The sequence below is a fragment of the Oncorhynchus gorbuscha genome, linkage group LG13 (assembly GCF_021184085.1).
Source record: "Oncorhynchus gorbuscha isolate QuinsamMale2020 ecotype Even-year linkage group LG13, OgorEven_v1.0, whole genome shotgun sequence".
NCBI lineage: Eukaryota > Metazoa > Chordata > Actinopteri > Salmoniformes > Salmonidae > Oncorhynchus > Oncorhynchus gorbuscha.
In genome coordinates, this window is record NC_060185.1 from 49988011 (window position 1) to 49999831 (window position 11821).

Sequence of the window (11821 nt, forward strand, 5' to 3'; positions counted from 1 at the left end):
CCCACTTACTTATACTTATTTTCCACCATAATTTGCAAATAAATTCATAAAAAATCCTACAATGTGATTTTCTGGATTTTTTCTCTTCTAATTTTGTCTGTCATAGTTGAAGTGTACCTATGATGAAAATTACAGGCCTCTCATCTTTTTAAGTGGGAGAACTTGCACAATTGGTGGCTGACTAAATACTTTTTTGCCCCACTGTATGTGTGTATGTGTGTGTATGTATGATCTGTCGACTATCCCCCCTTTCTGTCCTGAGGTGGATGGACTGTTGCCATGGGCAACCTGTGTGTAGTTACCTAAAGATGAACAGGACGCTGTGTCTGAGCAAAGCTTCTATTTATAGGAGCATCAGGAGAAAGGACAAGAGCATACATGCTTGTGTGTTTTTGTGACTTTGAGAGCACACAGGGTAACAGAGGGAGAAGGAGGCAGATTGTGAGACGGAGTTACTAGAGAGAGCGCGAGGGAGGGCGCAAAGGAGGGAGGGAAGTAGCGGAGGAGGCGGCAAGTGCGTGTTGATGCTGTACGTGGCGTCAGTATGATAAGTATAGAGACTGTGTGTGCTGCGCGGCTGAGACATCACCTTCACTCCCTCACCAGGGCAGGCCGTACTCACCGTGTATGTGAGGCTGGGCTGTATTTATAAACACAGAAATAATTTTACATTATCGAAGCAGATTTTTATTTTGGGATACATTTTATGATAATTTTCAACAGTTTAACTACATTTTCACTATTTAAAAGTCAAACGATGAAAGAGGGAACATGAATACTTGGCTGTAATACTGAATATATATAACAGGAATACTGGAAATATTTAGCTGAAATAGCTGATATACACTGAGTGTAGATTAGTTGGAGGAGACAGGTTAAAGAAGGATCTGTAAGCCTTGAGACTGAGACATGGATTGTGTAATATGTGCCAGCGGAGGCATGATGTTATGGAGGCATGATGTTATCATATGTTCCTGGTCAGATAGAATTTCCCTGCAGTGCCCACGCAGAAACCTCCTTTACAGAGCACTCTCACACGGTCAGGAGTCGGAGCAGCCACTGTAAAAGAACAGCAACTATTCAGGGTTAGAGGGCATTAGTAAGGGTATAGTCTGTATTAGAGGTGGGGTCAGGGTCAAGGTACTGTATAAGTTAGGCTTGAGGATATGGTCTGGCACAGGACAGGTGAGGGTTATGGTTCATGGTTACTGTCGAGATATAGGGTTATGGCTAGGGTTAGGGTTGAACCAGGATGTGGACATGAAGCTAGGTTTAGGGTTAGGGTTGTGGTTTAGGCTAGGGTTAGGGTTGAACCAGGATGTGGACATGAAGCTAGGTTTAGGGTTAGGGTTGTGGTTTAGGCTAGGGTTAGGGTTGAACCAGGATGTGGACATGAAGCTAGGTTTAGGGTTAGGGTTGTGGTTTAGGCTAGGGTTAGGGTTTAACCAGGATGTGGACATGAAGCTAGGTTTAGGTTAGGGTTGTGGTTTAGGCAGGGTTGAACCAGGATGTGGACATGAAGCTAGGTTTAGGGTTAGGGTTGTGGTTTAGGCTAGGGTTAGGGTTGAACCAGGATGTGGACATGAAGCTAGGTTTAGAGTTAGGGTTGTGGTTTAGGCTAGGGTTAGGGTTGAACCAGGATGTGGACATGAAGCTAGGTTTAGGGTTAGGGTTGTGGTTTAGGCTAGGGTTAGGGTTGAACCAGGATGTGGACAGGGCTCGGGACAGGGTTTTGGTTGATTTTACGGTCAAGGAGGACTCACGGCATTGATTTCTACGCCTTTGATCTCTGGGTTGCTCTCTGATTTAAGCAACGCTGGGGAGAAGGGACACAAACAAACACAATATCATAACCTGCTACAAAATAGAACACACCTAAGTGTTTGTGTGTGTGTGTGTGTGTTGAAATACCAAATAGCTTGCGCAGCCTGGAGACACAGGCCACAAACCCATGGAAAGGCAGGTGCAGCTCCCCAGAGCCAAACCTCTCCCACAGCAGCTGTATGACCTGGCCATCACACTGCACACCTAGCAGGAAGGAGGTAGAAGAGAGGGGAGGAGAGAATGATGAGGCAGAGATGAGAGGGAAGGAGAGAGAAATGTGTTATTATCCATTTAAGAGTGGAGTCCCTGCTGAAAAATAAAAAGCATAAACCAGCATGCATTTCAAGCTGGTCCGTGCTGTTCTGATGCTGGTCATTCTGGTCTGACCAGCATGGTCTGACTTAGGGATGGGCAACTCCAGTCCTCTGGGCCTGATTGGTGTCACACTTTTGCTCCAGCGAACACACTGGACTCCTATAATCAACTAATCACTAATCAGACTAGAATGCAATTTCTTTATTCAGCTGTATTTGCTAGGAATGGGGGAACAAGTGTTCCACCACTCCGGCCTCCTCGGACTGGAGTTGCCCATCTCTGGTTCTAGCTGGTCATGCTGATCCCACAATGCTGGTGACCAAGCTGGTCTATGCCTGTCCAGCATGGTCTAGCTCCCTCAAACTCAACCCTGGACCTCGAAGCCAGTTCCACTGTGTCTTTTCATTGTTCCCCTCTAATCAGAGACGGATTTAGACCTGGGACACCAGATCGGTGCAATTATCAGGAAGAACAAAAAAACAGCAGGCTCCAGACCTCATGGGGTAAGAGTTGAACACCCCTGATCTAGCTGGTCTGACCAGCATCCCACTAAGCACGGACCGACATTGACTGGTTTTAGACGTAGATTTTTGGTCCGGTCCAGACCAAATCATAGATGCCTATGTTTGGTTCAGATTTGGTCCGGGTCGGACCAGCCTTTATTTGGCTCAACTTTTGACCAATCAGATCAGCTCTGAAAAAAATCTGATGTGAAAGGATCTGATCAGTCAAACCAATCCAATCTGTTAGTTGTTCCAGTTTAGATGGTTTGGTCGTCTCATTTATTCATCTTTCTAACCCTGGCAGTCATTCTGAATGCAGATTGTGGGTGAAGCCACTGTGTTATGGGGAAAAACTATGCCCTCAATGTATGATATCTGTAATGTATTGTCTTATATGATTAAGCACTGTGATCCTGCTCCCTCCAACGCTCGACGTCACCGGTCCCTTCAGATAGCCCTCGGTAATAAGGCAGCATTCTGCAACGTCCACGCAGGGAGTCAGGAAGCAGGTGCAGAAGGTGAGTTTAATAATGAAAGAATACAAAACAGCGAGAAGCGTGCCGAACGTGTGAGAACTGCTGCTTGGCGACCGAGGCTTACTGAGGGCTGTATGAAGGGAGAGTAATAAGGGTGGTATTGAAGGTCAGGTGTTCTTAACGACAGGGAGCAGGTGTGCGCAGTGATGGTTGCCAGGACTGGTGGTTAGTAGACCGACGTCGCCGGAGGGAGGGAGCAGGTGTGACAATACCAGTATCATCAGCATAAACTGGTCACCAGCATATCAGCATCAAAATGTCCAAAACACAACGACGGCTGGTCACTAGCAAACCCAGCAGCATGTGCTGGTCTATGCTGTTTTTTGTTCAGCAGGGGTGAAGTGTGAAATGTAAACAAGGATATGAAAGTGAGGTAGTGAGGGAATGGCAGGGTTCTCTCCCCAGAGAATATGAGTGGCGCTGCGGACTTGCTACGCCACTATGTAAAACTTGATTTGTTATCGTTTAAGGACAGGCATCGCACCCATAGGGTATTGTTCCGCTTAAGATTGCAGGAAATGGGCATTACAGAAACACAAACATCCCCCCCCCGCCGTACTCCGCAGCACCACCTTGTTAAAAAATCACGGAGTAAACTCTGAGTTAGAGATTGAGTTAGGGAGTGAGGATAAGAGGCAGAAACAGAGGGGGAGATTGTGTGTGTGTACGCACCAGCAGCCTGGAGGGCCAGACTAAGCTCAAAGGGGCTCATAGTCCCTGAAGAGTCCTGATCAAACTTGAAGAAGATGGACTGAAAGAGAGAGAGCGAGGTCAATGAAGGATGGTTGGGTAGCTGTAGCCGAACCTGCAAATACAGAAAATGCGCTGTACAGTTCCCTTTTCTCTTATGAATTCATTTCTCTTTATTAAACTCGCCCACCCTTCCTTCATCCACGCAATATTTCATGACAATAAACCCGCCAGTGGGATATGAGTCGATCTGCGCATCACTAGTGTGCATATCAGACAGAAAAATTGTTTCCTGGTCTATTTAAGTTGGTAACCCGTTTATAATAGCAATAAGGCACCTCAGGGGTTTGTGGTATATTGCCAATATAAGACAGCTGTATCCAGGCATTCTGCTTCACGTTGTGCCTAAGAACGTCAATATACCACAACCCCTCTGGCCTTATAGGGCTCCAACAGGCCACGCCCCTCTGTTATTGTTCTGGATCCGACACACCCATGACACACCCGATCTCGCCACCTCCCGCCTGCCTTCCATCTTTGCGGACATGTATTTCCAGCGTTAAGAGTTGTCACTAATATATTGTCTGAGAAGGTTTGACAGACGCAATCAATATGGTATAGGCACCACCTTGCCCTTCGATAGGCTATGAGGAAGATTCACCTTATTGCTTATATCAATCAAATCCTCTCAGATCTCCACAAGTGCATAGGGTCGATTTGGGATTGGCCGAGGTGTTGCGTTTCTAATTTCTGTTCGCTAGTTAAGTGGTCCAGTGTTTTGTCCCAGACTGTAACCCTCACTCCGGAGTCTAACTGATGCATTTTACTACGCAAAGTCGTTTTCCCACGTCTCGTGTAGCCAATATAAGGGTGACAGTCACAGTAAGCACACACATACAAGCAACAATACACGCAACATCAGTTATTTTAATTTAAAAAATAAACATTGTCCGTTTTACTAACGGAAAATGTACAAAACGTGTAAAACAGTGAAATATACAACTCAGACTCATCCTCTGGCTTCAAAACATAACTCCAAACTCTCGCGGTAGTTCCGTGGTTGTTGATCGCGTTAGAACTGACCCAGGGTCTATTTTTGTGGTGGCAGAAATGCTAAGGTGTTTAGTGTAGTTTTTGGTGCTCTTTGAAACTCGGAACTGACGGTAAAAACACGACTTCTCAGCACAAAGGTTGATACATTCCAAACGGATTTGCACTACATCAACATACGAATGGTTTTGCAATCTTGGGAGAAAATAGAAGGTCTACGTTGCACAGTAATATCCCTATTGCTAATATTTAATACCACCATGGTAACGAGGATTGAGACTTCAGTTCCGGAATCACTTGTTGCTTAACACCTTGGGGCTTGTCCCTTAAGCAGTCAATCAATCACATTTATTCATAAAGCCCTTTTAACATCAGCAGATATCACAAAGTGCTTAACAGAAAACCCAGCCTAAAACCCTAAACGGCAAGCAATGCAGTCGTACCTGCAGACTGCGAAGAGAGGCCAGCACAGGCTCTGTCTGCTCTCGGGTCAGACTGCTACGCCCCCCAGTCTGACAGGTGGGTTAGGGATCGCTCTCAGACACAGACAGAGGTACTCAAAAGTGCCAGGGCCCGTATCCACAAAGCATATCAGAGTATGAGTGCCGATTGTTCCGTGTCCCAGAAAGAAAAGAACATTTTAAAAAACTGTCGCTCAAACAGAAGAGGGAACTAACAAAAGTCACTGACAATCCAAACGAGACAGGTGGGGTTTTAGGAGGGGTTCTGAAAGACACTCATGGAGGTGTCCACTGAAAGTTGACGAGCAACAACTGGGACGGAAAAGACACTCACCATGAGCGGCCCGCTAAATTTGCCCAAGAAGAGGCAAACAAAATAAAACCCCACACCAAACTTAGGCCGGAAGCAAACCAAAAAGTGGTACAAAACGAAAACAGGGAAGATCAGAATAAGGATAGGTTTATTTGGAGAGAAAAAAAATAGGGAGTGCCAACTAAAAGGTGTTAACCCTCCACATCTCTCAAGCCAAGTGCAGTAATGGGCCAGCAGCTCTTAAATAATCACTTGTGCCAGTACAGGTGAAACACCTGGTTAACAAGATGACAAGCCAGCACAGGTGTAAAACATACGGATTAATGAGGTGACACCATTAGTTGTGGCCATTGTGCTAACTTCCAACCTCGGAACATAAATGGGAAAACCAAAGCCTGTAACACCTTCCCCCCTTAAGACAACAAATATATCCTATATTTTTGTTGGACAAGTTTGCTCACAACCAACAGAAAACCACTTCCATATCACAACATGATTGACTTAAATGCGTCTCTACTTAAACAAGTCACCTTCTCCAATATAAACATGCTATCTACTGGCTATCAATACTTAAATACAAGACCAAAAAAAAAATATATATATATATATATATTCTTTTGAGAAACAGAGGTAAAACCACATGCATTTCTATTACTCTCCTCCCCTTGGAATGAGCTCAACCAAAACAAATCTCCAATACAGCAAAATGTGGAGTCAAATAAAATGTTGGCAAGGGCTACACACTGGCTAAATATACAACGTATGGACTGCCTACCCTTGAAAGGCAATCAGCAACCAAGTTGTCTGATTTCAACAGGAAACTCCTGCAATATGAGACTCCGGCGAAAGAGTCGATGATTCACGGAGCTCGTCTTTTGCAACAAAACGACAGGGTTACAATCGGTATAGACCACCAGAGGTGGAGACCGATACATAAACCTTGAAGTGCTGAAGAGCCGGTTCCCCAAGCGAGCATCTTTTTTCAATTAGTCAAGTACTGTTTTTGATGTCAGGCCAATTGCTTTGAAAAAGGGTGCTCATTCTCCAGACCACGTAGCACAATATGCATGAGCCTTTGAAAAGTGGCTCCAGCGTTTTGTAACCCAAACGGGAAAACAAACCATCAGGTGTGATAAAAGCAGACAGCTCTTTGGTGTGCTCGGTTTAGAGGGACCTGCCAATATCCCTCCAGCAGATTGAACTTGCTAACGTACTTAGCAGCGCCAACACGGTCCACACAATCGTCGACTCTGGGGAGAAGGGGAGGAGTCCGACTTAGTTGTTGTCCGACTTAGTTGTCGGAAACAAAACCGCAGAGACCCATCTGCAATGCCGTGTTCAAACATAAAATCCAACTCACTGTGGAGTTTCTTTCTCTTTTCAGGATGTACTCGATAGTCATGTTGTTTGATTGGGGCAGAGTCCCAAATGTCAATGTCAATGTCTGGCACACCTGAGAATAAACCCTGATATTCTAAAAGCAGTGCAACAATGTTGACTTTTTCCTCCAGAGACAAGTGTGCCAAAAAGACATCAAGGTTATCTAGAATCTGAGTTACTCAGCCATCCCACGGGCACAGGGTATATTGGGCTTTCCTCATGCTCTTGAGGAAGACTATAGTCAACAGTGACAGCAGTGGCAACAGGTAGAACATCACTACCGGTTTCCACCGACTTCTCACGCCGGATGGTAACGGGGGTAGTATGGTTTTAATATGTTGACATGACCCAGCCAGGGTTTCTTCCTGCGCTCCAGTGTGGCAATGATGTAATCCAGATTGCCATTTATTTTGTACTATGGAGTAATGGCCTGAAAAGCAAGCTTGCACGTTGACCCCAGATTAGGAAACAAAACCAGAACTTAGTCACCCACACTGAAAGTGCAGTTTAGGGCCTTTCTATCATACCAAACTTTCATTTTCATTTGTGCCTTCTCCCAACTCTCACTGGCAAACTCACAGGCGAGGTGCAATCTGTATCAATAACTGCTAACGTGCTCCAGCAAATTTGTTTTTGTGTTTAAGGTGTTGACTTGCAACAACCTCACTCTGAGTAAGCTCAAAGATTCCTAAACAACCTTCTGTGCTGCAAACAGCAAGAGGAACCCCTTCTCATCACAGTCTTTCTCAAACTCAAAGCTCATGTCATTAAACGTCAGAGTGATGTACAATGTGAAACCGTACAGATGTGCGTTCTTCTACAGCTACAGTGGCTTGCGAAAGTATTCACCCCCCTTGGCATTTTTCCTATTTTGTTGCCTTACAACCTGGAATTAAAATGGATTTTTTGGAGAGTTTGTATCATTTGATTTACACAATATGCCTACCACTTTGAAGATGCAAAATATGTTTTATTATGAAACAAACAAGACAAAAAAAAGGAACTTGAGCGTGCATAACTATTCACCCCCCTAAAGTCAATAAAAAAGTATTTGTAGAGCCACCTTTTGCAGCTGCAAGTCTCTTGGGGTATGCTTGGCACAACTAGCCACTGGGATTTTTGCCCATTCTGCAAGGCAAAACTGCTCCATCTCCTTCAAGTTGGATGGGTTCTGCTGGTGTACAGCAATCTTTAAGTCATACAGATTCTCAATTGAATTGAGGCCTGGGCTTTGACTAGGCCATTCTAAGACATTTAAATGTTTCCCCTAAAACCACTCGAGTGTTGCTTTAGCATTATGCTTAGGGTCATTGTCCTGCTGGAAGGTGAACCTCCGTCCCGGTCTCAAATCTCTGGAAGACAAACAGGTTTCCCTCAAGAATTTCCCTGTACTTAGCACCATCCATCATTCCTTCAATTCTGACCAGTTTCCTCGTCCCTGATGAAAAACATCCCCAAAGCATGATGCTGCCACCACCATGGTGGGATGGTGGCCTCGGGGTGATGAGAGATGTTGAGTTTGCGCCAGACATAGCGTTTTCCTTGATGGCCAAAAAGCTAAATTTCTGTCTCATCTGACCAGAGTACCTTCTTCCATATGTTTGTGGAGTCTCCCACATGCCTTTTGGCAAACAAAATTTTTTCTTTAAGCAATTACTTTTTTCTGGTCACTCTTCTGTAAAACCTAGCTCTGTGGAGTGTACGGCTTAAAGTGGTCCTATGGACAGATAATCCAATCTCCGCTGTGGAGCTTTGCAGCTCCTTCAGGGTTATCTTTGGTCTCTTTTTGTTGCCTCTCTGATAAATGACCTCCTTGCCTGGTCCATTAGTTTTGGTGGGCGTCCCTCTCTTGGCAGGTTTATTGTGGTGCCATATTCTTTCCATTTTTTAAATAATGGATTTAATGGTGTTCCATTTCACTTCATCAATTTGGACTATTTTGTGTATGTTCATTACATGTAATCCAAATAAAAATATATTTAAATTACAGGTTGTAATGCAACAAAATAGGAAAAAAACGCCAAGGGGATGAATACTTTTGCAAGGCACTGTAAGCTATATATAACAGAGGTGACACCCATTCGATGTGGCCAATATTCTAATGAGCTAACATCCAACCTCGCTGATTTAGGATCAGATTAGCCTTTTAGATCATAATCAATAAGATTATATGGACAGATCCTAGATCAGCAGATCTACTATGAATATGCTTTGTGGATACGGGTCCTGGCAAGAAAAACAAAGCCTGTGAGATGTAAGGGGAAACGCTGTGACAACTGGCCAAATTAAAGGATACTTCCTCTCCAAAGATGAGCTGTCTGCATGTCTCCAGTGGCAGCTGGTAGTCTTTCTCCAGAACTGAGAGAGAGGGAGAGAGGGGAGGGGTAAACGAGGCAGAGGATTGTAATGGTATACTAGCTATGAGGTTTTGCCTAGAAAAGTAATCTGTTTCCCCAAAAAATGTGTCTCTTACTACTCTGCTCCCACCTACTGGCTTTTACTGGTACTGCTGTGTACGAATATTCCCCAGCAACATGCAATAGTGGTAGCCTTCATTGCAGCAGTTTAAAGAGTTCTGCAACATGGTTTGACTAAATTAACATATCACCTTGTAATGACAACCTGAGTTCATTAAACCCCCAAAGGTTGATGTCAACGGAAATCTAATTAGCATAATAATAACAAGCGTCTCAATCCACCACATTCGCCTACGTCGCCCTTCCTCATCTGAGCCAATCTGACAACGTCTGTCTATAGCGTCCAAACAGTTTGGGCTGCCCAATAATATGACTCTCACGAACACATACCCACAGGCCACACAAGATTCATCGTTTAGCTGTTGTTTCATGTTGTGAATCTGTTATTCAACGTGTTTGTATTGAACAATAGCAGTAAGGCTAAAAAAATGTATATTTTTTTATTTTTGAATATATTTTTGGGATACTTCAAGGGGTCTTAAACCCCCCTCCGGATTAGACAGGGCTTAGACTCTTATGGGTTCATGAATGATCTAACCTGAGTTAACCAGCTTCATGAACTCCTTAGCATTCAGCTTGTCATCCTGCCAGGGAGAGAGAACAGGAGGTTAAGACTGTCTAAGGGAGACATTTATCTTCTGTGGTTCAGTCAGATTTAGAGATGAGAGAATTCCTACCGGGCCCGCCACCTCATCAAAGGTCTTCTGTACTCTCTTGCGATCCTCTGGCAAGACTGGTGGCATTGACATTACCTGTGAAGGACACACACACACACACACACACACACACACACAGACAGTTGGCTTGGTGAACTGGAGAGCAGGACTGCAGTAGAAGTAGACTTCAGAAAAGGTTTAACTCACCATGAGGAAGCCAGTGGAGCAAGTGAAGTCTTGTGTCCTGGAATACAAGGAGGAGCACCATCAGTCTGTTACTAATTATCTTCATCATCATCATTACCCCCCCACCACCCTCCTCTCTGTACCCCAGATTGTTGCCAGTCTTGGAGTAGACGCGGAGGAAGAATTCCGCAGGCACGTTGGGCCTGTAGGTGGAGGCCAGGATCACGTAGTTTCCCGGGTCCAGCCTCACCTTCCTCCACACAGCCCTACGGTGACAAAAAAGAAGACAACCGTCTATGGGAGTAAATGAATGAATGAAAGTATATATGGAGGTCCTTTTATATTTGTGGTTTTTGTATTTTTCTTTGTGTGTTTCCTATACTCCTGCCTTGATTGTAGTGTCTGTGTAATTGCTTGGTCTTGTTATGCAGGGCTCTCTTGAAAGGGAGACATTGGTTTCAATGGGACTCCTCTGCCTAAATAAAGGCTCCAAAGAAAATCTAATAATAAGTGTATTGACTGTTTTCATAAAAATGTGACATATTTGCAGTAAAGACTGGCTACTGAAGTACCTGAGGGGCTGGTACTTCCCAGAGCGCCCCACAGGGTGCTGGTTAGAGAAGAAACTCTGGTCCAAACACAGGCCCTGGAGCTACGAGAGTGGGAGGGTAGAGGAGAGAGAAAAAGGCAGAGGTAGAAAATATGGAGTAAAGGAGATGGTGGAGAGAGAGGGAGCAGCGACCATGGTTGGTCGATTTAAAAGTGTAATCTAACTAAAGTAAATAGTTGTGTTTTTCAAATACTTTACTACAAAATACTCACCTCTGGAGGAACCTGCAGATACAGGAAAGACATCATATTAACTGAAAATGTAGAACGTTCACATTCACAGCACATACAATTGACAACACATCTCTCTCTCTCTCTCTCTCACCCTGTAGATGTGGAAGGCGATGTGGAGAAAGTTAATTTTATTCCTCTTTCTCCGGTCTTTCTGCAGTAGTTCCACCAGCACGGTGCACTGCTTTGCTTTCTTCTTCTGCTTCTCTGCCACCATCTTCTCCTCCGGGGTCATCTCTTCATCCTCATCATCATCATCATCATCTTCTTCCTTGTCCTGCTCGGCAAGGACAAGCTGGAACTGGGGATTCTTCCAGAATGATCCTACGAGAGAGAGAGAGAGAGAGAGAGAGAGAGACAGAGGGATAGTTAGATAACGTGGGAAGAGAAAGGTTTGATGAAAAGGAAAGGAGTAAATTAAATTGCAAACATTCTGCCATTGGAACGAGCTGTTCTCCCTGCTCTCCCAGGGATCGGTTCTCCCTGGCAGACGGTATCGGAGCACGAGGTCTGATACCAACAGGCTCAGAGACCGTTTCTATCTACAAGCCATCAACACTTGAACTGGACTGACTACCTGCTCTGATTCT

The 11821-nt window shown here is 44.6% G+C and overlaps 1 protein-coding gene across 4 annotated transcripts in view; it reads right to left on the reverse strand.

Annotated features, from left to right (window-relative positions):
* Positions 1–678: 678 nt before the first annotated feature.
* LOC123993085 (calpain-9-like) overlaps positions 679–11821 on the reverse strand; it is a 30935-nt gene continuing 19792 nt past the window's right edge. For 3 of the 4 annotated variants that reach the window (XM_046294860.1, XM_046294857.1, XM_046294859.1), the window contains exons 10-21: positions 11326–11555; positions 11214–11225; positions 10964–11043; positions 10535–10657; positions 10413–10449; positions 10227–10301; positions 10088–10133; positions 9369–9430; positions 5362–5430; positions 3851–3929; positions 1912–2028; positions 679–1059 (exon numbers count right to left, since the gene is read on the reverse strand). In XM_046294860.1, coding sequence (XP_046150816.1) covers positions 965–1059; positions 1912–2028; positions 3851–3929; positions 5362–5430; positions 9369–9430; positions 10088–10133; positions 10227–10301; positions 10413–10449; positions 10535–10657; positions 10964–11043; positions 11214–11225; positions 11326–11555 — 1025 coding nt within the window. In that variant the 3' untranslated portion in view covers positions 679–964. Of the gene's footprint in view, positions 1060–1763; positions 1817–1911; positions 2029–3850; positions 3930–5361; positions 5431–9368; positions 9431–10087; positions 10134–10226; positions 10302–10412; positions 10450–10534; positions 10658–10963; positions 11044–11213; positions 11226–11325; positions 11556–11821 lie in introns of all 4 variants that reach the window. The other variant, XM_046294858.1, reaches the window with a different exon arrangement.